This window comes from Geotrypetes seraphini, chromosome 12 (assembly GCF_902459505.1).
Source record: "Geotrypetes seraphini chromosome 12, aGeoSer1.1, whole genome shotgun sequence".
NCBI classification, from domain to species: domain Eukaryota; kingdom Metazoa; phylum Chordata; class Amphibia; order Gymnophiona; family Dermophiidae; genus Geotrypetes; species Geotrypetes seraphini.
Genome location: NC_047095.1, coordinates 43282784 through 43308176, shown reverse-complemented (window position 1 = coordinate 43308176; position 25393 = coordinate 43282784). Strand labels below are relative to the sequence as shown.

The following is a 25393-nucleotide window of genomic DNA, read 5'->3' as shown; positions in this document are numbered from 1 at the left end:
CTTTTAGAAGGAGGTAAGAACTTCAATGTGAGCAGGCCTGTCATTTCTCATCTCATAGTCTGCCATTAATAAGCGTGTTCATGGAATATAATTTGAAGCTATCCTGCCACTGATCAGCTGACATGGTCGACATTTTGTTTACATCACAGCCAGAGCAACCAAAATAAATCTGGATAATCAGTGATGTATCTGTATTGCAGCCAACACCAAATATTCAGATAGAGCAGTGAGACTGCCTCTATCTGAACAGCTGTCTGGTTAAAGTTAGTATATCGGAGAATTCTAGAAATTGGTGCCTCCATTTAGGTGCCCCAATGCCCTCACCTCCAATTCTGCAATGGCATCTTGGACCCCAAGGTTCCATTATAGAATACTAGCATATGTCAGCATTGACACACCCAGTTGTGTAGTAAGAGGGAGATGGTCTGCCCCGGGCGCCATCTTCCTCAGGGCGCCGGCAACCCTCCTCCTCTGTGTCCCCCCCCTTCCCACTCCTCTCCCTGCCGTGCGCACGTCCCTTCGCTTTCCCCGTACCTTTTTAACTTCAGCGTGTGCTGCCCATGTTGGCTTCAGCGCTCTCTCTGACATCACTTCCGGGACCTGCGCCTAGGAATTGACGTCACAGAGCGCGCAGAAGCCGACGGGGGCAGTAAGTTGGTGGCTGCTCGTGCCGAAGTTAAAAAGGTACGGAAAAAGGGTGCATATGCATGGAAGAGTGGGGGAGGGGGTGACACTGCCCCAAGTGCCGTTCACCCTCGCTAAGCCACTTTACACACCCATATTTATACCATCTTGGATCATATCAAAAGTAGGCCTAAGCTGGCGCACCTAAATACGTCAAGTAACGTGTCTAATAAATAACATTCTATAAACTATGCTTGGTGGGAGGGAAGGGATGGGGAACGGGTTATAAATCTGTATTTATGTAAGCAGAAAAGATGCATTTGTGTGCTATTCTGAGTTGATTATTTGTGACTTGTTCAAAATTTGATAGCAATAAAATTTCTTTAACATAAACTATGCATGCAACTGGGAGACACGCCCATGACCTACCCATGCGCCCCCATGCGGTCTTCCCCTTGCGGTTAAGTGCTACGCTGTGCCCATGCTGCAGTCATATACTAGCAAAGCAAGTAAAGAAAAAAGAAATGTGCCTCAAAATACACAAATGTAAACACTACTACTACTATTTATTATTTCTATAATGCTTAAAGGCGTACGCAGCGCTGTACAGTCTAACACACAATAGACAGTCCCTTCTCAGAAGAGCTTACAATCTAATTTAGGACATTTCAGGGTTGGGGAGATTATAGTGGGTCTAGGTATCTGACAGCAGGGAGTGGGAGTTAAGAGTTGAAAGCAGTTTCAAAAAAGTGGGCCTTCAGTTTGGATTTGAACACTGCCAGGGACGGAGCACAACGTATTGATTCAGGCAGCCTGTTCCAGGCAAACGGCGCGGCAAGAAAGAAGGGACGGAGTCTGGAGTTGGCAGTGGAAGAGAAGGGTACAAATAAGAGGGGCAGAGATCATGTGGGGGGGGGCATAGGGGGAGATAAGCGAGGAGAGATATCATGGGGGGGGCTTCAGAGCGAACGCACAAAACGAGGCAGAGGTGTCGTAAATCAACAGTTACTTTCTTAATACAAAACTTAAAAAGACATAAAAGTCAATGGTTGACCAGTCTTTCTGTGAAAGATCCAAATCTGTAATTGAGGACCTGTCCATTTTAGAAGACCTTTCTTATAAAGACAGGTCCTCAATTACAGACTTTTATGTCTTTTAAAGTTTTGTATTAATAAAGTAACAGTTGATTTACGACATCTCTTTTGCCTCGTTTTGTGTGTTTGCAGTCGTGTACTACACATCTCCCTTCATATTCGCGAGGGCTCGGGGCTCAGCTCCCTCATGAACATAAAAAAATCATGATTAACTCCCTCCTACCTCCCAGACCCCTCTACTACTCACCTTTAAAGCCCTGGTGATCTAGCGGTGAAGCAGGCCAGAAGCGATCTTCTTACACTTTAGCCCCATGCAGATCTGCTATCAAAAATGGCCACCTCAGGTTCCCGCAGCAGTCTCGTGAGACCCCGAGAACTCACGAGACCGATGCTGGAACCCTGCGGCGACCATTTTTGATCACAGATCTGCATGGGGAAGGAGCTTAGGAAGATCGTCCCTGCCCCGCTTCACCGCTACACCAACAGGGCTTCAAAGGGAAGCTGTGGAGGCGGGAGGGAGGCTGCTTGTTTGGAGACTCATGAATGACCCAAATTGTGAATTACAAAACCGTGAATATGGAGGGAGACCTGTATAGCAAATAGGCACTACCTTATATAATAGAGCCTGATGCCTACCTGTCAATCAGTGGCACCTTGAATATGCCAAAGTGATGTGTACCTCTAATTGCCAATCTAACATCATCTAGTTATCTGGTTAGCAAACTGCATATCATTGCTAATGGTAGTTCAAGCCACAGACTGCCCTAGTACTATCCAGATAAGTCCAGAACAGTACTGTCTGGACTGTCTTAACAATACTGTCTGGAGAGTACTGCCAAATCTTCCCAGGTTGCCACAGCAGAGGGAAATAATCAGGTAACTTCTACATTTATCTGGATATTCTCTTTGAACATTGGGCCCTATGGCAATTATTCAGGATGATATCTTAGGTCTAGGTTTATTTAGTATAAAAATTTTAAGAAAAGACTAAAATCTGATTTGAATCAAAAAGACAGATTTTTAAAGTTTTTCCTAAATCTGATTTTTTTTTCCCATCCAGAAATAAAGGACAGTCTGTGTATAAGTTAGGTTTGCATGTATAGAACAGAAGAATTTTTATTATTTTTTAAATTTATTTAAGTATAACAATTTATTATACATACAATATTCTAAAGAAACATGAGTCCACATCAAGGAAAAAAGAGAACATTCATAATCATATTTAAGCAAAGAATAAAAACATGCCTATAAATAATATATTTTAAGTTTAGATCTTAATTTGAACATCCGTCTCTATCTAAAAGGAATTTTCCAACTGATCAGGTTCACAGAAAGCATATGATATATTTTGATAGGTAATCATACATTTGGCAGGAAAGAGAACAGAAGAATTTTTTGTATTACTTTTAATACATTATCATTAAATTTCCAATTTTAATAAACATTATTGAATTAAAAAAAAATTCCAATCTCTTAACAACAGGTGCTCAATTATTAGAACCAATACAGGTTTCAGTTGATTTCAGAATCAGCTCAACTGAACTGTGCACTCTTTGCAACTGCCTCCGCACCCTGAGACGGTGAGTTCGATTCCCACTGCAGCTCCTTGTGACTCTAGGCAATTCACTTAACCCTCTTTTGCCCTAGGTGTAAAATTGTAACCACAGAAAGGCAGTGTATCAAACCCTATCCCCTTTCCCTTTCTGCCTTTCTTTTCTTAAATTCACATTTTCTTTTCTTCTCTGTGCTCACCGTAAAGGGTATTGGACATCATCAAGGAATCTTCTTCCATTTACCCTTGCCCCAGGGACAGCTCAGAGCCTAACCACCTCAACTTCTCCTGAGTTCAGCATCGATTCTTTTCTTGTCTTACACCCACCATCCCTTCTCTACCTCCTCCCCCTGTGTCCACCATCTTCCCTGTTAACAAGGCTTGAAATCATTACACCTGCCACACACATGACCATACCTGGCCTCCAACAGTTAGCAGGCTCTAATCTGAGGCTGTCAAGCCATATCCTGAGCCTTATTTTTTAATTATGTTTTAACCAATAGTTGTAGGGCAGGTGTATATAGACTCAGTCTTCTAGGGCTCTCCCAACAGGACAGATTGTCAGCATATCCCTAATGCAGTCCTGCCAAGTCTCTCACATTCAGTGGCTCCTGCTTTCATGGGTCATCTCCCACAAAGAACTCCCGTTCAGCAGCCACCTCCTCCATTGGCAGTGGGACCAGTCTTGCGATAAAAGTGGCAAAGCCTTACAGTTCTTAACACAAGACTAGTCCTTTGGCAGCAGGACATGACATTTTATTAAGGCATCTCCTGCTGCTGGAGGGGGGAGGTGGCTTGTTGGTACAGGATAGGATTGCCAGATTTTTTTTTTTTTAAAAAAGGACACCTGTCTCGCCCTTTTCCACTCCCCAGCCCTGCCCCATTCTACCTCCAGCTTCACCCTGTTCTGCACCCCCCCTCCCCATACGAACCTCCGGTTTCATTCCCTGAGCTTGGTACCACATCTGGAGGTCCCTGCGAATGTGCAGGTGTCAATGCAATGACGTCCACGCTTTTGCAGGGGGGACCACACCAATTATCTGTCATTTCCGCAGCCCCATTCCCCTGCTGACAACCGCACCGTTTAGAGCAGGGGTGTCCAACCTGCAGCCCGAGGGCCGCAAGCGGCCCCGTGAAGTATTTTGTGCGGCCCCGGTCGAGGGCGATGCAGTGTTTTCCTCTGCTGCCCCCGGGTGTTTACCGTCTTGCCGGCTCCCTCCTCTGTCTTGCTGCAGCGTTTGCGCGGCCCCAGAAACATTTTTTCCGGCCAATGCGGCCCAGGGAAGCCAATAGGTTGGACACCCCTGGTTTAAGGAATCCGGGCCATCATGTATATAAGTCAAAATGTATCTGTGTAGTGAAAGGAGAGATTGTGTGCTCCAGAGGTAGAGTTATATATTATACCCCTATATTCTATATATGGTGCTCAAGACTGTGTGCACAACTTTGGGCATGCACTCAATTGAATTGAACAATTAGTTAACTGGGCAGTAACAATTAGATAACTGGGCAGTAACAATCAATTTTTGGTGCTAATTAGCAATTTGAAATTTATACATGCATCTTTGCAGTTGGCATTCTATAAAGATGTGCACGTAAATGTTTACACTTGTATCTGAAAAGGGGCGTGGCCATGGAAGAGGCATGGGCAGGTCAGGGGCATTCCTGGAAGTTGAGCACAGTATTGTAAACTATGGCAGTGGCGTAGCAAGTGTGAGTGGCAGCCAGGGGCAGTGGTGCCCCTCCCCTGCCCTCTTTTTCGCCACCTCGCCGCCTCACTCCATCCCCAGCCCCCCCTACCACGCCGGCCCCCCTTCACCTCCATACCTCTTTCATTTTCCAGGCGCGAGCAACATCACGAACTTGCTGCCCGCATCATATCAGCTTTACCTCTGACCTCACTTCCTAGGCGTGGGACCCAGAAGTGACATCGTTAAGAGCCTACGTCAATGCGGGCAGCAAGTTTGTGGCACCGCTCGCGCCAAGGAAAACTGAAAAAGGTGCAAGGGGAGGGGCGCACGTGCTTGGCAGCGGGGGTTCAGGAAGGAGCGGGGGGCAGAGAGGAGGATGGGTGCCCCCACCAGACAGTCCGCCTCCCCCTTACTACGCCCCTGGACTACGGTAGATCCATGCCTAATTTAGGCACAAGGATTTCTATGAGGTTTTGGTTGGTGTAAATTCTCACGTCAAAAACTGGACACAGATCCCAGCACTAATCACTATTCTATAAACGGCTCCCTACTTTGATCACCATTTAGGGAATAGTGCTTAGCACTCTATTTTTGGCACCCAAATTTGGGTACTATTGACTGAATTTTGCCCTATATGAAGAGGGAAAAACTCTGCTACTATCTGTATAACTCATGTGGTTGATTATTCAAAAACACCAACGTGGTTGTAGGTAGCAACTCTAGTCATATAAGTGATTTTTTTAAAAAAATATTCACTGCAGATGTGTGTATAACTGGACATATAAATGGTTACCGTAAATGAGCAACGTTATGTGTCCAAAATGGGAGCAGAATTTGAGGCATTCCTGAGATGGTGCCTATTTTATAAAGAAAACAGAGACACAGTAAAAATATGAGGGTTATGGCGGCACTTACAGCAGGAGGAGGCACTTTACAAAACAACCCATTCAAAAAGAACAGCATCGCACGGGGCTTTGTATGGAAAGTGTCAGCACTTACTCATGCATGCAATAGATTTTGCCACCTACACTCGTACGTACTGGCTTTTGCTAAACTCCAGATCCAAGGGGAGCCGATTAAGGAGCCAAACTCCCCAAATCAAAGTTTATGAATTTTGATGCGGTCTTAACCCCCAGAGATGTAAGCACAATTGCCCCCTCAGTCGTTCTTCCAACATGCAGGTGCAAATGAGCAGTTAGCTGACACTGATGTGTGACTCAGAGCAGGATATAAATGCTGATAAGGATTTTTTAAAGAGTAAATGTATTCATTACCTTTGCAAATAGGAAATAAATGAATAGGAAATAAGTGAAAGAAAGCCAGGAGTGTCATCTTCTCAGCAGCCTGTAAATACATGGGGAAAAAAAAACACAATTTGAAGTGTCTATATACAAATGCTAGAAGCCAAAAAAATAAAATAGGAGAGTTAGAGTATATAGCACTGAATGATGAAGAAGATATAAAAGGCATCTCAGACACCTGGTAGAAAGAGGATAATCAGTGGACACTGTGTTATCTGAGTACAGATTATATCGCAAAGGATAGAGTAGATCAGGGGTGCCCAAAAGGTCAATCGCGATTGACCAGTAGATCGCGAAGGCAACACGAGTCAATCGTGGAGCCCATTCCGGGCTCCGTGATAGACTTGCATTGCCTTTGCATTCTACCTGCTTCTCCATGGACAACATTTGCTTTCCTGACGCAGTAAACAGATGCGCCGGGCCGACCAGCTTTCGCCCCCCTCCCCCCCCCTTCAATGTCAATTCTGACATCAGAGAGAAAGTTCTGGCCCAGCCAATTGCTGCCTGGCTGGCCCGAAACTTTCTCTCCAATGTCAGAATTGACGTCGGGTGGAAGGCTGGTCAGCCTGGCGCTTCTGTTTACTGCGTCGGGAAGCAGGGAAAACTCACAACTCGGTGGCGGGCGGCTTGGGGCCTGTTCCCCGATGGCGGTGGTGGTGGCTTGGGGGAGGGCAGGGAAACAGAAAGAAAGAAAGGGGGTGCAGGGAGACAGAAAGAAGGGAAACAGAAAGAAAGGGGGCATGGAGATAGAAAGAAAGGGGACAGGGAGACAGAAAGAAAGAAGGGGGCAAGGAGAAAGAAAGAGGGGAGAGGGAGAGAATGAGGTCTGGAGGAGAGGAAGCATACAGGAGGCTGAAAGAAGGGAAGAAATATTGGATGCACAGTCAGAAGAAGAAAGTGCAACCAGAGACTCATGAAATCACCAGACAACAAAGGTAGGAAAAATGATTTTATTTTCAATGTAGTGTTCAAAATGTGTCCGTTTTGAGAATTTATATCTGCTGTCTATATTTTGCATTATGGCCCCCTTTTACTAACCCGCAAAAGCGGTTTTTAGCGCAGGGAGCCTATGAGCGTCGAGAGCAGGACGGGGCATTCAGCGCATCTCCCTGCGCTACAAACCGCTAAGGGAGGGGGTGTATTTGTCTATTTTTGTATAGTTGTTACTGAGGTGACATTGCATAAAGTCATCTGCCTTGACCTCTTTGAAAAACCCCCAGAATATAAATGATAATTAACATTTTCTCTGCGTACAGTGTACTTTGTGTTTTTTTTTTAATTTTATTGTTGGTAGATCATTTTGACTTGGTCATTTTAAAAGTAGCTCGCAAGCCCAAAAAGTGTGGGCACCCCTGGAGTAGATCAAATTGGAGGGGGGTAAGGGGTTGCATTATATGATAAAGAGTGAATTGAATCAAACAAAATAGGCATTCTGCATAACATAGATAGCGGTGTGGAATCCATAATAGATAGATATTCCATGTGTGAAGGGAAGGAATATACAGGTAGATTTGTACTACCATACCTCGGGACAGAATGAGCAGACAGATGAAAAGTTTTCAGAGATTAGTAAAGCTGGCAAATTGGGCAACAATATAATAATGGATGATTTCAATTACCCCAACAGTGACTGAATACATGTTACATCAGGGAGTGCTAGGGAGGTAAAATTCCTAGATGCCATAAATAACTGCTTCTTGGAGCAAGTGGTCCAGGAACCAACAAGAGGGGAGCTAGATTAGATTTGGTCATTAGTGGAATGCAAGGCATAGTACGGGCGGTAACTGAGTTAGGACTGCGGAGAAACAGTGATCATAGTGTGATAAATTTTGAGTTTTTATCTGGAGTGACATCGCTACAGAAATCTACTGTAGCAGCGTTTAATTTTTGAAAGGGTGACTATGATAAAATGAGGAAAATGGTTAAAAAGAAGCTAAAATGATAAGTGGCAAAGGTTAGGATTGTAAATCAGGTATGGATGTTATTTTAAAATACCATTGTGGAAGCCCAGACCAGATGTATTCTAAGTATTAATAAAGGTGGATAAAAGAGAAAACGAGAGTCGGCATGCTTAAAAGGTGACATGAAAGAGGCTATTAGAGTCAAAAACCATCCTTTAAAGAATGGAAAAAGAATCCAAATGATGAAAATAAGAAGAGGCATAAGCACTGACAAGTTACGTAGATGCAAAGCATTGATAAAGAAAGCGAAGAAAGAATATAAAGAGAAACTTGCCAAAGAGGCAAAAACTCAGTAACATTTTTTTAGGTACATCAGAAACAGAAAATCTATGAGAGAATCTGTGAGACCATAGGATGATCAACGAGCAAAAGGGGCATTCAAGAGGGATAAGGCCATAGCAGAGAGACTCAATGAATTATTTGCTTCAGTCGTTATGGAAAAAAAATGTAAGAGATCATAAGAACATATGAGGGACGTTCAATAATTTACCTACCTCAGTAGGAAAGAAAAGAGTTTTCAAAACATTTTTGTTTTATTTTTCAATACAGTCCCCTGATAGCTCTGTACACTTTTCCTGCAATTACTTTAACCCCTTTATAAAGAATTCTTATGTTTGACCTTCAAACCAGGATATCACACCCAGATCTTTTTCTTGGGTACTGACCCCCAAGGTGGACCCTAGCATCCGGTAACTATGATATGGATTATTCTTCTCAATGTGCATCACTTTACATTTTTCCACATTAAATTTCATCTGCCATTTGGATGCCCAGTCTTCCAGTTTCCTAAGGTCTGCTTGCAATTTTTCATAGTCTGCATGCGTTGTAACAACTTTGAACAGTTTAGTTTCATCAGCAAATTTAATTGCCCCACTCTTTCCAATTTCCAATTTAAATAGCACCGGTCCATGTACAGATCCTTGCGGCACTCCACAATTTATACTCCTCCGTTGAGAAAAATGGCCATTTAAACCTACCCTCTGTTTTCTGTTCAAAAAACAATTCCTAATCCACAACTGAACATTGTCTCCTTTCCCATAACTTTTTTATTTTTTTTCAGTAGCCTCTCATGAGAAACTTTGTCTAAAGCTTTCTGAAAATCTAGATACACTACATCAACCGGCGTACCTTTAGCCACAGGTTTATTCACACCTTCAAAGAAGTCAGGCAATTTGGTGAGGCAAAACCTCCTTTAGCTGTTCCCATGCTGACTCTGTCCCATTAAATTATGTTTGTCTAAGTGTTCCACAATTTTATTTTTTATAATTGTTTCCACTGTTTTGCCCAGCACTGAAGTCAGTCTATGATCTCCTGGATCTCCCCTGGAATCCTTTTTAAAAATCAGTATAACATTAGCCACCAAACAACTACACCACAATCCGAAAAAAACTGAAAACACACCTTTTCGACAACTAATGCTTATTGTTACTGTTTTAGCTCCTCTCCCTCTACCCAGTCCCCTCCTCTTGTACTTTCCTTCCCCCTCCCACTTATTTCCTCTCCCTTCTCCCTTCCTTATTCCCCCTCCCCCTTGCCCTCCAGATCAGTTGCCTTGAGCTTTTCCAGGTTTGTGCGACTCACAAATGGAAGATTAGATTAGATTAGAATTTTCAGATACTACAGACAATTATAGTGAAAGGTTGCAGATCACTATCAGCAGATCAGCAATTTCATTTTTGAGTTCTCTCAGTACCTTGGGATGTGTACCATCTGCTCCAGGTGACCTATCACTCTTTTAACTTATCAATTTGGCTTAGTACGTCTTAAAGGTTCGCACAGTTTTCATTCAGTTCCTCTGCATCATTTTTTTTTTTTTAATTCATTTTTCTATACCGTCCTCCCAGGGGAGCTCAAAATGGTTTACATGAATTCATTCAGGTACTCGAGAATATTTCCCTTGAAAACCATTTTCGGTTCAGGTAGATTTTCAGAAAGGTTGACGCAGTGACGCTTTTAGAAAGCTTTTGATAAAGTTCCTCATGAGAGGCTCCTTAGAAAGTTAGAGTCATGGGATAGGAGGCAATGTTCAGTTGTGGATTAGGAACTGATTATCGGACAAAAAACAGAGGGTAGGGTTAAATGGCCATTTTTCTAAATGGAGTGCTTCAGGGATCTGTTCTATTTAACTTATTTATAGATGGTCTGGAAATTGGAACGACGAGTGAGGTGATTAAATTGCAGATGATACTATGGGATTTGGGTGCACATTGTTATAGATTAGCACGTAGAAAGATGTGTGTGCAAATTGATGCCAAATTAGCATCCAATTATTGGCACTAATGCGCTCATTAGCGAACTTAGTTGGATGCATATCTTGGATCAGTGCCCAAATATCGGCACCCGACTTTGGGCAACATATATAGAATCTGGGGGTTTAAACAATCTGGTTTAACTTTTACCCTTGGGGCTTGATATTCAGCCAGATCAGCCAATGTTTAATTAGATGTCGGCATTGATGGTCAGCCGCGCCACTGAATATGTGTCCAATTGTGACTGCCTGCTGGGAATTATCCATTTAAAGTTAGGTGTGATGTTTCTCTGGTATAATTATAAATGCATAACTTATCCATCTGGTGGTAATTCTGTAAAGTACGTGTTAATATTTGCATGCCAATTGCATGTGTAAATCATTAGAATAGTGGCATATATGCACAAATGTGTGCCGATATGAGCATAAATGCAAAAATTCCACATAAGTGCTATTCTGTAACATGCAAATATCTTACATAGCAGTTATTTTATATGTAGTTGTATGCATAAATAAAGTATGGATAGAGAACAGGTGAGACTCACCTTTATGCATGCAACTTGGAGTATACTATAAGTTATACACATATCTCCAACATTTAGGCATGAGTACTCTCTCTGTCCCCCCTGCTCCTTCCATGTCAATGCCCCTCTCCCCCCCCCCCGCTCCTTTCGTACCACACTCGTGCCCTCCCTTCCCACCTCTGTACCTCTTCAAATTTTCGCCAGCCCAAGCAACTTCTCCAGTCTGCTGCTTGCACTGGCTTTCCCTCTAACATCACTTCCTGGCCTTGCAACCCGGAAGTGATTTCAAAGGAAGCCAGGCCAGCGCGAGCAGCAGGCTAGAGTAGTTGCTCATGCTGGCAAAGATTTTAAAGAGGTACGGCGAGGAAGGGAGGGCACAAGTGTCGCATGGGGGGCAGAGAGGTGCCGGCGGCCAGGACGGGCCACCCCGCCTCCCCTTACCACGCCACTGTGTGTATCTAACCTGTTACACTAAAAGAAAGTAGGTATCTACATTCCATTATGGAAAAGGCTCCTACTAGTCACCCTCTATGGCAGGGGTGTCAAAGTCTCTCCTTGAGGGCCGCAATCCTGTCGGGTTTTCAGGATATCCCCAATGAATATGCATGAGATCGATTTGCATGCACTGCTTTCATTGTATATTAATAGATCTCATGCATATTCATTGGGGGAATCCTGAAAACCCGACTGGATTGCGGCCCTCGAGGAGGGATTTTGACACCCCTTCTCGATGGTCTAGATCTGTAAATGACGCTGAAATGATGTGTACTAAATTCAAATTCTATAAAAGCAGTTCCATGCAGAACTATCTTTATAGAATGCGAACCTTAAGTCATCTCATACCTAACTTTAGGCATGAGCATTTACTCCTGAATTTAGGTGCAAAAAAGGAAATATTCTACAATCTATAAGACCATGCCTAAATCCTGGGAGCACCCTTGACCAAGCCTTGCCTCTCCCTTGTCCATGCGCAGCCTTTGGAGTTGCGCATGAGATGAATTGGATGTGCAGGTTATAGAATAGGCAAAGATATGTAAATAACCAGTAATTGGTACTAATTAGCATTTGTTAATGCTAATTATTGATTGTTATCACCAATTTAGCCAATTACTTTATGCATGAATCTGTGATCTGTGCCCAAAGTTATGCACCAAACTTTGGATTGGGGGGGGTATGTGCCTATATTCAGACGCAGTGCTATAAAATTACCTCCTACATGGCTAAGTATCGTAGCTAAAATTATAAGTGCCGGCTCTGCCTGTGCCCCTCCCCTTCTGTCCTCTTATATTTTAAAAAAATTATCCATGTAGCCTCAATTTTACCTACGCAGGAGCTGAAAATACACGCATAAGCCACTTATGGATTCACCGCCTGCAAACAAATGCTTAACTCACTGTGAACATCGAGCCCCAGCTGTCTTGAGGATGTAGAGGTGGTTTGAGAAAATTTTAAGATATCTGACATGTCAATAGCATTTAAGTGGTGTTTTTTAAATGGCTGATTTCCTAACAAGCTTTTGAAAACTTAATCCATAATTACATTACATTAGGGATTTCTATTCCGCCTGTGCCTTGCGGTTCTAGGCGGATTACAATATAGAAAATATCTGGGATATTCCAGTAGAGTTACATTTCAGGATAAGAGTAAGTTACAGGAACAGTGAAGAGTTATGATATTACAATTTCACAGAAGATATTACTTATTACAGAAGATAGTACATATAGCAGAAGATTATGCATTTTGCAGAGGTAATACATGTCAACTCGATCAGTTAAGTCGGGTGTAGTGTAGAAGAGTTACAGTACATTCTTGATCACAGACAAAGAGATAATATGGATGAGTGATTCCGAAGTCGTTGAATGGGAACTCATTGGGCGGTGGTTAGAGTGATGGGAGATATTTTTTGAACAGTAGTGTTTTTATTTCTTTGCGGAACTCTTTTATGTCTGTTGTTTTGGTCAGTAATTTAGAGATGTCAGAGTCTATTTTGGCTGCCTGTGTCCCCAGGAGGTTGTCATAGAGTTTCTTGCGACAGGTACCGTTGAGTGGTGGATAGGTGAAGAGGTTCTGTGTTCTCCTTTTTCTTGGTGGGTGGTAGTAGTGAAAACGGTTATTTAGGTAACTGGGTGCCGTGCCATGGGTTATCACATCCCACCATGCACTCTAGATAAATTATTCAGGGAGGAATATGTACATGTGGGAGAATAACTATATCAAAGGTTGCCTAGGAGAAAAGTCCAAAAAGGTACCGATCATATGCCTATTTTATAAAGGCAAATGATAAGGGCATTACAGGTTTTATATTGGAGAGTGTACCAACAATCAGATCCCTGCATAAAATATTCATCCACATATATTATTCGAGATATATTTTCTTAAGAAAAACATTTTTAAGGACCATCAGAATATGACTCACACTAAGGATATTACAAAAGCAATTTTGCTTTTACCAGCCTTCTTCACCAGTCCAATTTTTAAAATATTTTCTATCATCACAGCATAACTGTACATATCAAAAAGTTCTCCTATCGCTTATCTGGAAATTTGGCAGAGACGGACATTCATCTTCCTGTCTTCCTGGAATGGGGGCAAAGTGAGCAGAGGAAAAAGAGAGAGATTGGATAGTGAAGGAAGAATGGAAGAGACATTGGACCCAAACATTGAGAGAGAGACAAAGAGAGAGTTGCTGGACCTCAGAGAGGAGAGCAGGGGAGAGGAAGGGAGAGCTGCTGGACCTGGGATAGGGGGTACAGATGAACGAGAAGAGAAGGGGAGAATCTGGACATAAAGAGGGACAGGGACACAAAAGGGTGATACTGGACAGAGGCAGTATGGAACAAAGAGGGCAGGTGATGAACATGGGGGAGGGATAGGGACAGGGACACAGAGAGCAGTTGTTAGGACAGATAGGGATGCAGAGAGAGTGATGGTGGACATGGAGAGAGAAGAAATGTCAAAGTGGAGAAGATGAATAGGTCTCAAGGTTGGGAGAACAGAGCAGAATATGGATGTGGCTCAGAGTGAGGGTTATGGGAATAGAGGTGGATGAGGTTCAGGGGTGGGGATTGGGGAAACAGATCTAGATGGGCTTAGGAGTAGGGGAGTAGAGGAATAGAGCAGAAGATGACTAGGACTTAGTAATTGAGTATGAGGATGCTGGGGGAAGGGCAGAGCAGGGAATTATGGATGGGAGAGATGAAGAGGGCATTTCGAAGGTATAGTGAAGACCTGGCAATTGGTTGGTATGAGTGGAGATGTGTTGATAGTTGAGATACAGAAGGGGCAATGGAAGCACTGGAGAGAGGATGAAGGGAAAAGCTAGTAGATAAGAGGTGAAAGAGACTAAGAGGTTGAGAGAAATGGAGAATGAGAGTAAAATAAAATAAGTGGATATAAACACAGAGAAGCTAAAAGTGGGGTAACACCCCCCCCCCCCCCAATAGATCAGTGGCAGACAATTGTAAAGAAGAAATGGAAAGGCCAACCTGGAAATAATTTGAGAGAAGACTGACACAAGGAAACTGGGAAAATGACAAAGAAACCAGACCAGTTAGAAAAAAAGAACCTGATTCTATAAACAGCACCTAATTCTTAGGCACCATTCAGCACAGTTGTCAATCAACCACTAGGTGTTGTTTATAGAATCGTGTTTAGCAGGGCCTAATTTGACAGGCCTAATGTTAGGTGCCGATGGTGTGTCGGCCTGTTCTTTTTAACATTTTTGTAAGCAATATTGCTGAAGAGCTGTCTAGTAAGATTTCCCTCTTTGCAGATGATACCAATCTGCAATAGAGTAGAGACCCCAGATGGTGTAGAAAACATGAGGGAGGTCCTAGGGAAGCTTGAGAAATGGTCTGAAATTTTGTAGCTAAGATTTAATGCTAAGAAACACAATGTCGTGCATTTGGGCTGCAAAACTCCAAGGGAATGGTACAGTTTAGGGGGTGAAGAACTTTTGTGCATGAAAGAGGAGCGGGACTTGGGTGCGATAGCATGTGATGATCTTAAGCTGGCCAAGCAGGTTGAAAAGATGAAAGTGAAAGCTAGAAGAATGCTAGGGTGCATAGGAGAGGAATGGCCAGTAGGAAAAAGAAGGTATTGATGTCCTTGTATAAGACCCTAGTGAAACATCATTTAGAATATTGTGTGCAATTCTGCACCTTCAAAAAGATATAAACAGGATGGAGTCAGTCCAGAGGAAGGCTATTAAAATGGTCAATAGTCTTTTTGGATCTGCAATTCATTGAGTTGCTAGGACTTGAGTATGGGTCAATGGCACCTAACAACAATAACAGTCCTTAGCATAAGGCATATAGAGACCAACTTAAAGTTATAAGGTCTCAATATGTATACTTTGGAGGAAAGGCAAGAGAAGGGAGATATGATAGACACATTTAAATACCTACATAGCATAAATGTGCATCAGGCGAGTTTCAATTGAAAAAAAATCTGGAATGAGGGAACACCTCAGAAAATACTTTTTTCACGGAAAGGGTGGTGAATGCTTGGAATGGCCTCTCGGTGGAGGTGGTGGAGGCAAACCGTGTATCTGAATTCAATATCTTCTATGAAGTAAGCAAGTCGTTTCTTATTATATGAAACTCTTAGATTACCCTTTTTTATTTTAAATTTTTATTGAGTTTCAAAGAGGAGGTCCAGAAACAATTTCATGAGTTTCATCTACAATTACTCCTTGTGACCAGTGCAAATGTTAAACGCCATTTCACATTATGTATTTGATAGAACATCACTTTCAGGAGAGTGGTAAATCAGAATTGATCAAAATTATGAGGTAGCCTGAAACTGGATTCCCTCTAAATGTTCTTTTAATATTTGTTCTGTGGGGGTCATTTTATAAAGCATTTCCACATGTAAAGAATATTTTAAAAGTGAAAAATGGTTCTTATAAAATCATGTGGGGTATACGATATTCATGTGTACAAATGGATGTGATAATAGGAGTATGCATGCTTTTACACAGACCACACGTAGGCTTTTTCAGGGGCTGAGTTTGGGCATTATTCACATATATTTTATAAAGTACTCATGTTCACAGTAGCAGGCCAATTTATTTATTTACATTTTTTTTATAACATTTACAAAAAATCTAAATGGTTTACATCAATTAAAACATACATAAGTTAAAAACAAACCATATTGTAAAATCTACATAATTAAACAATTTCTTCCCTTCAAATGTCAACTAATAAATCTCAAGAGTGCAATAGCAAACATGGTTAAGCAGATTCTTAATTTCGGATTTCTGTTATCACACACCCACAATGGAAAATGTTCACCTGAGATTTCTCCAGAAGACCTACCAAAATAGGAGGCAACTCTTCGGCATCCAAATATTCAAGTAGTTCTCCCTCTTCCATAGTGCAATCGTATGGTTTCGAAATCTGATCCATTTTTGCCCCTGAGCATGAGTGAGTACCTCTCATTTCCAGGTTAGAGGTTCAGCACCAGACAGGACAGTGTCTCCTGCATAAGGTTTGGACAATTTCCTGGAGAAAATGTCCATAGTCTGTCATTGAGAAAGACATGAGGGGGGAAGCCACTGCTTGCCCTTGTTCCATAACATAGAATGTTGCTACTCTTTGGGTTATGGCCAGGTACTAGGGACCTGGATTGGCCATCGTGAGAACGGCCTACTGAGCTTGATGGACCTTTGGTCTGACCCAGTAAGGCTATTCTTATGTTCTTATGGTGTTATATTAACCAGTTTCTATAAACTAGGATTAATATGTACATAATATGCACATAATTATTTAAAATACTGGTGTATACACGTGTGTGCACACTTAAAAACATATATGCCAGTCTGCCACCCTAGCACTTAACTTATATAGTGTATGTTTGTAAGGGGGGAAATACAGAGGAATGGCCATAGATGGGACATGGGTGGGCTCCCACTTACACATGTAACTTACAGAACTATGTGGGTATCTGCTACACTTGGGCATTAACACTCCACCTCTATGGCTGACATAAGTGCTTGTGCCTAAATGTAAAGCTTGAATCAGGACTTGTGGGCACTGCCATTTGGACACCAAGGCTTAGGTACCACCATGTAGGTGCTGTCCATTGAGCCCCTATACACATTGGTGCTGGACGTTTGGGGATCCAATTGGGAGGTGTCTTAAAGAGTCTTGCCCTCTCCCACACTGACCACAATCTGCACCGGGGTCCGGCAGAGGCTGCCCTCGTAGCATAAGGAAGATCATAGCTGTCCCAGGCAGTGGCCATGAAGGAAGATGCTTGCTCTTCCATCCTTTCTCACAGGCATTACCTAGGGCAGCTAAGATCACATGCTCCAAGCCCGCAGCACTGCACCTTTGCTGCCCCAGACAGACCCTGGCTCAGATTGCAGTAAGTGTAGGGGAGGGAGAGGACTTTTAGCCACTGCCTGTTTGGGTGTCTAAAAGTCCGTTGCCAGTACAGCAATGCCCAAATAGCAGCACCAAAAGGTCATGCTCCTGTTAGGCATGAATATACCCGGTTACACTAGTATTCTGTAACAGAGAGTAATGTAGGTGTCTCCATTCTTTTATGAAATAGACTCTTACCATGCAGCCTCCAGCCATCTAATTGTAGATGTCCAGTTATAGAATTGCTCCATAGAGCATAACACTTTCTTTGGAGTAGGTGAAAATTTGTGCACTGTTGGGGGCTATTGTAGTAACCTAGTCTGTAAAGACACAAATGCATCTGTGACGTCTTTATAAGACGCTGTTATAAATGGATCAAAATAAAATATTTGATAATAATATCAAACACCATGCTCCTACCAGCTTTTATAATCATAAATTATAATTGGGTGAAGAATTCTAAAAATCAATGATTTGAGGATGTGATTATATGATAATTATTTTGGTTTTACTTCTGTTATAAGAACATAAGAGTTGCCATACTGGGACGTACTGAATTTCCATCAAGCCCAGTATCCTGTTTCCAACAGTGGCCAATCCCAAAAGATCCCCCCCCCCCAAAAAAAAAAAAATAATAATAATAATGTTTTTAGACCCAGGGAAAGGCATTTCCAACACAGAACGAAAAGTTAAAGCATTCCTATCTTTTGTAATTTACTGAGGAAAAACTCAGATTATCACCACTGTTTTAATTGACAGTGAGAATTAATAGCTGAGCAAAGAAACAATTTGGATTATAACATTCCTCCTATGATTAAAAAAAATTATATTTGTTTATATAGGTTGGTAAGAGCACGGTCTATATAAAATAAGCATCTTTTCTGAAAATGTTTATAGGCGCCCAGTTATAAAATTACCTTTTATGTGTTCAATTTTTAATTTCAGAAGGTAATTAACTAAGGGGGTCTTTTACTACGGCGCGCTAGCTGGTTTAGCGTGCACCAAATATTATTGCACGCTAAATGCTAACATGCCCATTATAGTCTATGGATGTGTTAGCATTTAGCACGCTCTAGTATGCTAAATCGGCTAGTTCGCCTTAGTAAAAGAGGGGGTAATTCTTTTACGAATGCGTAGCGCAGGTTTTAGAATTCCTTTGAGCGTCGAAGCAGTTACCACCGCTGTCGGCGCTAAAACCCGCCCTATGCGTTCGTAAAAGAGGGAATAAATGAAGGACGTGTTCTGTCATTACCATGTGGTGGTGCCTCTTAGACCATTTGAAAAAAAAAAAAAATTAAAAATCCTACTACTATATCAATGTTTTGATGCACCCTGTATTATTTACTGAGGAATGATTATTTACATTTCCTAACTCATGGTTCGCCAACAGGACAACTTCGGTATAACGTAACATGAAAATGTTTTCTGTGTGTCAATTTGAAAATGGCTACCAGATGTTGTATTTCCGATTTCAGTTTATCTTTATTAGAAGAATTTGATTGTAGCTGTAATGAACTGGAAACGCTACCGCCCACTATCGGCTACCTGCACAATCTTCGAACCTTAGCTGTTGATGAGAATTTCTTGACAGAATTGCCTAGAGAAGTAAGAGCCAGAATCTGTTTGTTTTTTCCTGTTCCGTGTGTGTGCTGAGATCGTCTGTGTGTCAATGTTACATGAATCAAATACCAATCCCTTTAACTTAAATTTGGTGAAAAATGGACCCTCGGATGGTGGGCTAAGCCAACCTCTTCACATTCTACATTGATCCATATTAAATGAGCTTATTAATATAAACCTTTGAAAAAATACTAGTGAGGAATTCCACTTTAAGAATACATTAATCTTAGTAAAGAAATAAATTAGTTGAAGTAACCCTCCCCAAGAATGCGGATGAAAGGCTAATGTGGGTTTCGCCCACCATGCGCGGATTCACTTTCACCCCCTAAAAAATTTAAGTTGGAGGGATTGGTATTGATTTAATAAGTTATTTTCTCCCTTCTCTTAAATATTTTTTGATTTTGTACTATATATTATAGTGCTAATGTCACATAAATGTCATTGAATGTATATAAGAATCAAAGGGCCAACCACTGGAGGGATGAAAGACAGTTCAAGAGTCCACCAGAAGCAAGAATTTATTGAGTCCTGCAGTGAGAATCAAAACCTCAAGCATTCACGGTGGCCCGACATGGCCATGTTTTGGCGTAATGTGCCTGTGAGGGGGGTCTTCCATCTGTGAGATACTGGATTAATGATTCACAGTGGTAAAATTTCTTGATTTCTCTCAGGCTTTAAATTCTTCCAAACAATGCACTGCCGCTACAATCTGTCGGCATTGTTGAAGCACGCCTGTGCAAGGATACATATTTACCATGCTGCCCAGATACACAGCACTGTACACGGGAAATTCTATAAAAGGTGCCTAAAGAGAGACGCAACATAGGTAGAGGTAGGTTATGGGAATAGTCAGGGACCACTTCACAGGTTGTGCGCCTGATGGGCCACCGCGGGAGCGGACCGATGGGCCTCTGGTCTGACCCAGTGGAGGCAATTCCTTATGTTCTTATGTCTGTTAGGCACCCAACTTAATTAGTATATTGCCTTCAATTATGAGCTTTAATAATAGAAAAAAAAAAAAAAAATGGGTGAGAGGCGCTTATCTTCTTAGGCACAATTCTACATAAGATAGGCACCTATTTTATGGTGCCTAATGGCCCCTAACTCCAAAGTAGGCGTGTTTAAGGGTGGAGAAGGACTTAGGCGCCATTAGGCATGATTTTCTAAAGTCAATTTTTAGAACCCTGGCCTAGATTTCAGGCGCCTAATCGGTGTCTAAGTTTTAGTTAGCAGAATTCTACAATATATATCTAACTTTAGGCATCTATTCTTTTAGGCTCCCAATTACAGAATCTGTCTCTAAACACATAAGAAACAGTCCCTGCTCAACAGAGCTTGCAATCTAATCAAAACAGACAAACGGGGCAAATAAGGGCTAGGAAATTGCTTATGGTGGGAATGTAAATGGGGACATATTGGCTACAGTAATAAATATACAGCTTCCACCACTCCAATTTCATCATTGGTTGAACAGTGCAACATGGCTCAGTTTTTCATCAACATCAAGAGGTATTTGACGTGATACCACATTCCACACACTGTATTATGTTGGATACCTCAGTGCACAAATTCACACAAATTGAACCTGCTCTGAAAAAGGTTATAAAGGTAATTTGATAACTATAAGGGCCAGAGGGTACCCGATTGGGGCATATTCTACTTTCCTTTATAGAATACCAGGATAACCAGGTAAATATGCATGTTTGAGCTTTGGTGCAAGCACTTATGCCAGCCATAGAGCCATATTTGGCATATTTGTGTATATGCTGTTATTCTAATGGTTAATATGCATATTTGGTGCCGCCTTTATAGAATTACAGGTTAAATATTTGTATAAAATTACCCCCTCAGAGGCCACTTTTCATCCAGTTTTCCTGTGCAGTAATGGAGAACACGTATAAGCAATTTTGGAAGCATTTCCTGGGGCAGGATTGGGATAGAGGAAACACATTTGTACTGGTCAGTTCCCCAAAATATACTTGCACGTTTTCACAAAGCACCCACAGTACCCATTTTCAAATGAAGGGCCTCATTTTTACTAACATGCTTGTTAATACATGCCAATGTAATTAGGAGAAAATTCTATTACATGGCACCAAATACGAGGGGCTGCTGAAAAGTTCTCGGCCCAACCAAGAAGGGAATGACATGGAACCACTAAACTAAACTAAACTAAGCCTTAAGTTTATATACCGCATCATCTCCATGGAAGTGGAGCTCGGCACGGTTTACAAAGCTTAAAATTATAAGGAGAGAGAGGAGAAAGATTTACAAAAGCATATGAACAGAGGGAAAATAAACAGGAGAAGAAATGTTATATGTTAGAAAAAAGCCAGGTTTTCAGTTGTTTACGGAATAATTGGAGGGAGCCCAGATTCCGCAGCGGGATTGTGAGATCGTTCCAAAGGCCCGTGATTTTGGAGAGGAGGGAATTTCCCAGTTTGCCTGCGTAGAGAATACCGCATAGAGAGGGGAAGGATAATTTATGTCTGTGGGCGGATCTGGTGGTAGCAGGCCTCGAGGCTTAAAGGATAGTGGGATTAGGGGAGGGAGGATGCCGTGAATGATCTTGAAAGCCAGACAGGAGCATTTGAAATGAATTCTGGAAAGCACTGGGAGCCAATGGAGGTTGGTAAGGAGAGGGGAGACATGGTCAAATTTGCGTTTTGCAAAAATCAGCTTGGTTGCTGTATTTTGGATACAGTCTGCGAAGACTTTTTTTTGTTAGGCATAAATAAATGGCATTGCAGTAGTCGAGTTTGGAGAGGATGATGGATTGTACAAGGACGGTGAAATGTTTTTGGTGAAAGTAGGATCTTACTTTCCTCAGCATGTGGAGGCTGAAAAAGCATGATTTTGCCAAGGAATTGAGGTGATCGTTGAGGGAGAGGGAAGAATCGATAATGATGCCGAGGACCTTGCTTGAGAATTCAAGGTGTAGAGAAGAGTGTTCCCTCTAAGCTGAGCAGGTGTCCTCCAGCTGCATTGCTACCACTAGGGGGTGGAATATTTTCAGTCGCTAAGGACAGGTATGTTCCCTGGAGTCCTGCAGAACTTGCATGTCCCTCACAATTGAAAAATGTGACAGTAAAACAGCACCCTCTATTGGTGAGACTGTGGGTGGAGGACTCCTGCTCAGCTTAGAGGGAACAGTGCGTTTTGGGCCGAGCCAGAGTAATTTTGTTTTTGAAACTTAAGCTTGTATTCCACATATTCACCTGTATCTGAAGTTTCTGCAGCCCTTCTAAAAAAATACTCCGATGTCTGGCCACTGGAATACTGCTCCGCTGCTGCAATCACCTCTGAATCACTTGAAAATTGTCACCCTTTCAAACTCTTTCTAAGGATTAGAAACAGAAAATAGTCAAATGGCGCAAGATCTGGTGAGTAGAGTGGATGGTCTATGTACTGAAACCTCAACTGCGTCAAAACATCCATTGTTTCGCCATCCTTGTGAGCAGGTTGTCTTGCAAAAAAAGAACTTTCCGCTGCTTCCCTCTCCTTTTTTTTCTTTCAGTGCCTCCTTTAATTGGCACAGCAAGTTGCAGTAGTATTCTGCATTAACTGTTTGACCCCTTGGAAGATAGTCAGTCATTACAACACCTTCCTGATCCCAAAACACTGTGACCATTAAACGTTCCTGTTGACTTTTGGTTCTTGAATTTCATTGGCCATGGAGAATCTGAATGCTGCCATTGCATGGACGGACTGTTCTTTTGTCTCAGGATCATAGTGGTGTAACCATGTTTCATCAACAGTTAACTAGTCGTTCCGAAAAATTGGCACCAGCTCGCTGAAAATGCTCCAAAATCAACTTGGAAGGGTCCACTTCATGTTGTTTTTCATTAGTATTCACACATTTGGGCACCCATTGGCTGACAGCTTCTGCATACCCTTCTTTTTTTTTTTTTTTTTTTTTAGTTCATTAATTTTATTGAATATTATAAGTAATATACAGAAAGCAGTTCAAATACATAAAAATTGAATAAGAAATAGTGATGTAGAAACAAAAGAAACCATAATTGCTGTTATTTGCATATAGTAGATTAGTAAGAAGAATTCAGAGTATTTGAAACTGCTAAGAAAAGAAATAGAAAGGATAGAAAAGCAGAGAAGATGAATTGAAATAAAAAAGAAAAAAGAGAGATAAAGAAAGAGAGAGAGGCAGAAGTGTCTACAAGGCAGAATGAACATATGAATCTAAGAATGACCAAGGTGATTTATTTCGCACCAAATTTGTAGATAAACGAGATATCGTGTTCTTTTCATATGCATATGATTCGAATTTGTGGTACATGCTTAAGGAGTTCCACCAAAAGGTGTAGTCTAGTAGTGTGGGTGACTTCCAATTTTTCAAAATGTGCATAAGAGCTGTCACAATCATGGTGTCAATAAGTTTAGGAGGACAGTTTGATAGTGCGAAACAAGGGTGTTGAGAACGAAGGATTATAATGTCTATGGAAATAGCTTCTGAACATTTGGTAATAGATTTTATGGTGTCCCAGATACGAGTCCAAAAGGAATGAACCATAGTGCAGTGAAGAAGCATACCCTTCTGCTCGTGGATTATACACCCTACACATTCCCTGGATATTGTAGTGTCTCAGCAATAGTTATAGCCAATATTCGCTGATCTACCAAAATCAAGTCCATGGACGTGGTCAACAATTTCAAGAGTTGACACCGTTTGAGGCCTCCCAGACCTTGCAGCATCTTCAGTCTTGAAATCTCCACACTGAATATTTGTACACCACTCCTTCACTGTGGAGTATGACGGGCTTTGTCACTCAATGTTTGCATCATACATTCATAGATTTCCTTTGGAGTTTTCTTCTGCAGGAATAGGAACTTTATGATGGTTCAGAGTTCCATACTTGAAAATTATACACGTTTCATTGACATGGTTCAATCAGTAATCTGAAACAATGTCAAAACATAGCATTACAATTCCGCAAATTGGCACTTTGCAAAATAAAATAATACTCTTTTCAGCTACAGTGGCAAAATAATGCTCAGAATTTAGAAAGTTGGTTGGGCTGAGAACTTTTCAGCACCCCCTGATTCCGGGCTGAAAAACATTTTAATGGATGCAAGGAACCAAAACATCCATGTAGAGTCTGGCATCTTAGGGTTTCGTTTATGTATATTAGTACTTGTAGTTTATGGTCCTGTATTTGCATAGGGGTTATCTGTGTTCTACATGTGTGACCAAGGTCAGGTGTTCTGATAGGAATGAATGTATAGAACGTGTATTAATTTTGTGGTTAACCATTATGCGTTGTTAATAAGATTATATTGTGTGTATATATGAGAAATGAATAGCAGGGTCTGGGGTGGAGCTTGGGTGGGGTTTGGGGGCAGAGCTTTTGCCCCTCTCCCCTACTCCCAACAAAAAAGCATTCCACTGCCTATGGGAGAGGGGCACACAGAGAGGAGAAGCTCAGGATAGAGACAGGGGGGACAGGTGCTGGACAGGACAGATAGGGACAAAATGTAAAATGGACAGGTGATCTTTAGAAAACAGTTATGAAAAAACAAAGAGAAACAGAAAAGAGGCTCTGGGACCTAAGTGAATGGAAAAAATGAACTGCTCAGACAACAGAAAACATTTTTTATTCTGAATTTACTGACATATGTCAGCTTTTAGAAATGCTCAACAACATAAAGGCAAAGTGAAGTACTATGAAAACAAACCAACCAAACTTCACTGTTGGACTTTTACAAAGGTGTGCTGCTAGAAGAAAGTCACTAAGCAAGAAAAGCTTGAAGGCACTTTGTTTTTTTTCTAGTATAATTTAATGAAAATATTGTATTGTACTGAAATTCTGTATAATATATAGCAAAAATATTGTTTAAATGTTGTCAAATAAACTTGCAGAATTTGCAAATTTTTTGCACAGAATTCTGCCAGGAATAATAAGTGCATGTGTGGTAAAAAGAAGGAAAATCTGGCTCCAGGAGAGGTAGAGAAGCCCATGTGCTTCTGAGACAAGATGGAGCGTGTCCGCTCACTCAGGCACAGAAGGCCAAGGAGGTGAGTTGAAGTGACCAACAGGGGAAAGAACTCGACACCAGATTACAGAGGAGGTACCGTATTATCACGCATATAACACGCGCGTTATACACGATTTTACAAACCATGCATAACCTTGCGCGTTATACGCGTGAGCATGTTGTACAAATTTTTTTTTACATAGTTTCCCCCCCCCCCGACGTCCGATTCACCCCCCGCAGGACCACTCGCACCCCCACCCCGAAGGACCGCTCGCACGCACCCGCACCCCCACCCCGAAGGACCGCTCGCACCCCCCCCCCCCCATCATGTAGAAGCTCCTACTGGTGTCCTGCTGCTTCCTCTTGGCGGTCCCAGCCCTTCTGTGAGCCCTGCGCATGCGCTGCTTCCTCTT

At 41.9% G+C, this 25393-nt stretch overlaps 1 protein-coding gene across 11 annotated transcripts in view; it reads left to right on the top strand.

Annotated features, from left to right (window-relative positions):
• The window catches only part of LRRC7 (leucine rich repeat containing 7), a 464098-nt gene that overhangs the window by 283878 nt on the left and 154827 nt on the right, over positions 1-25393 (top strand). For 10 of the 11 annotated variants that reach the window (XM_033916815.1, XM_033916814.1, XM_033916811.1 and 7 more), the window contains one exon: positions 18842-18971. In XM_033916815.1, coding sequence (XP_033772706.1) covers positions 18842-18971 — 130 coding nt within the window. Of the gene's footprint in view, positions 1-18841; positions 18972-24626; positions 24719-25393 lie in introns of those variants that run through there. The other variant, XM_033916819.1, reaches the window with a different exon arrangement.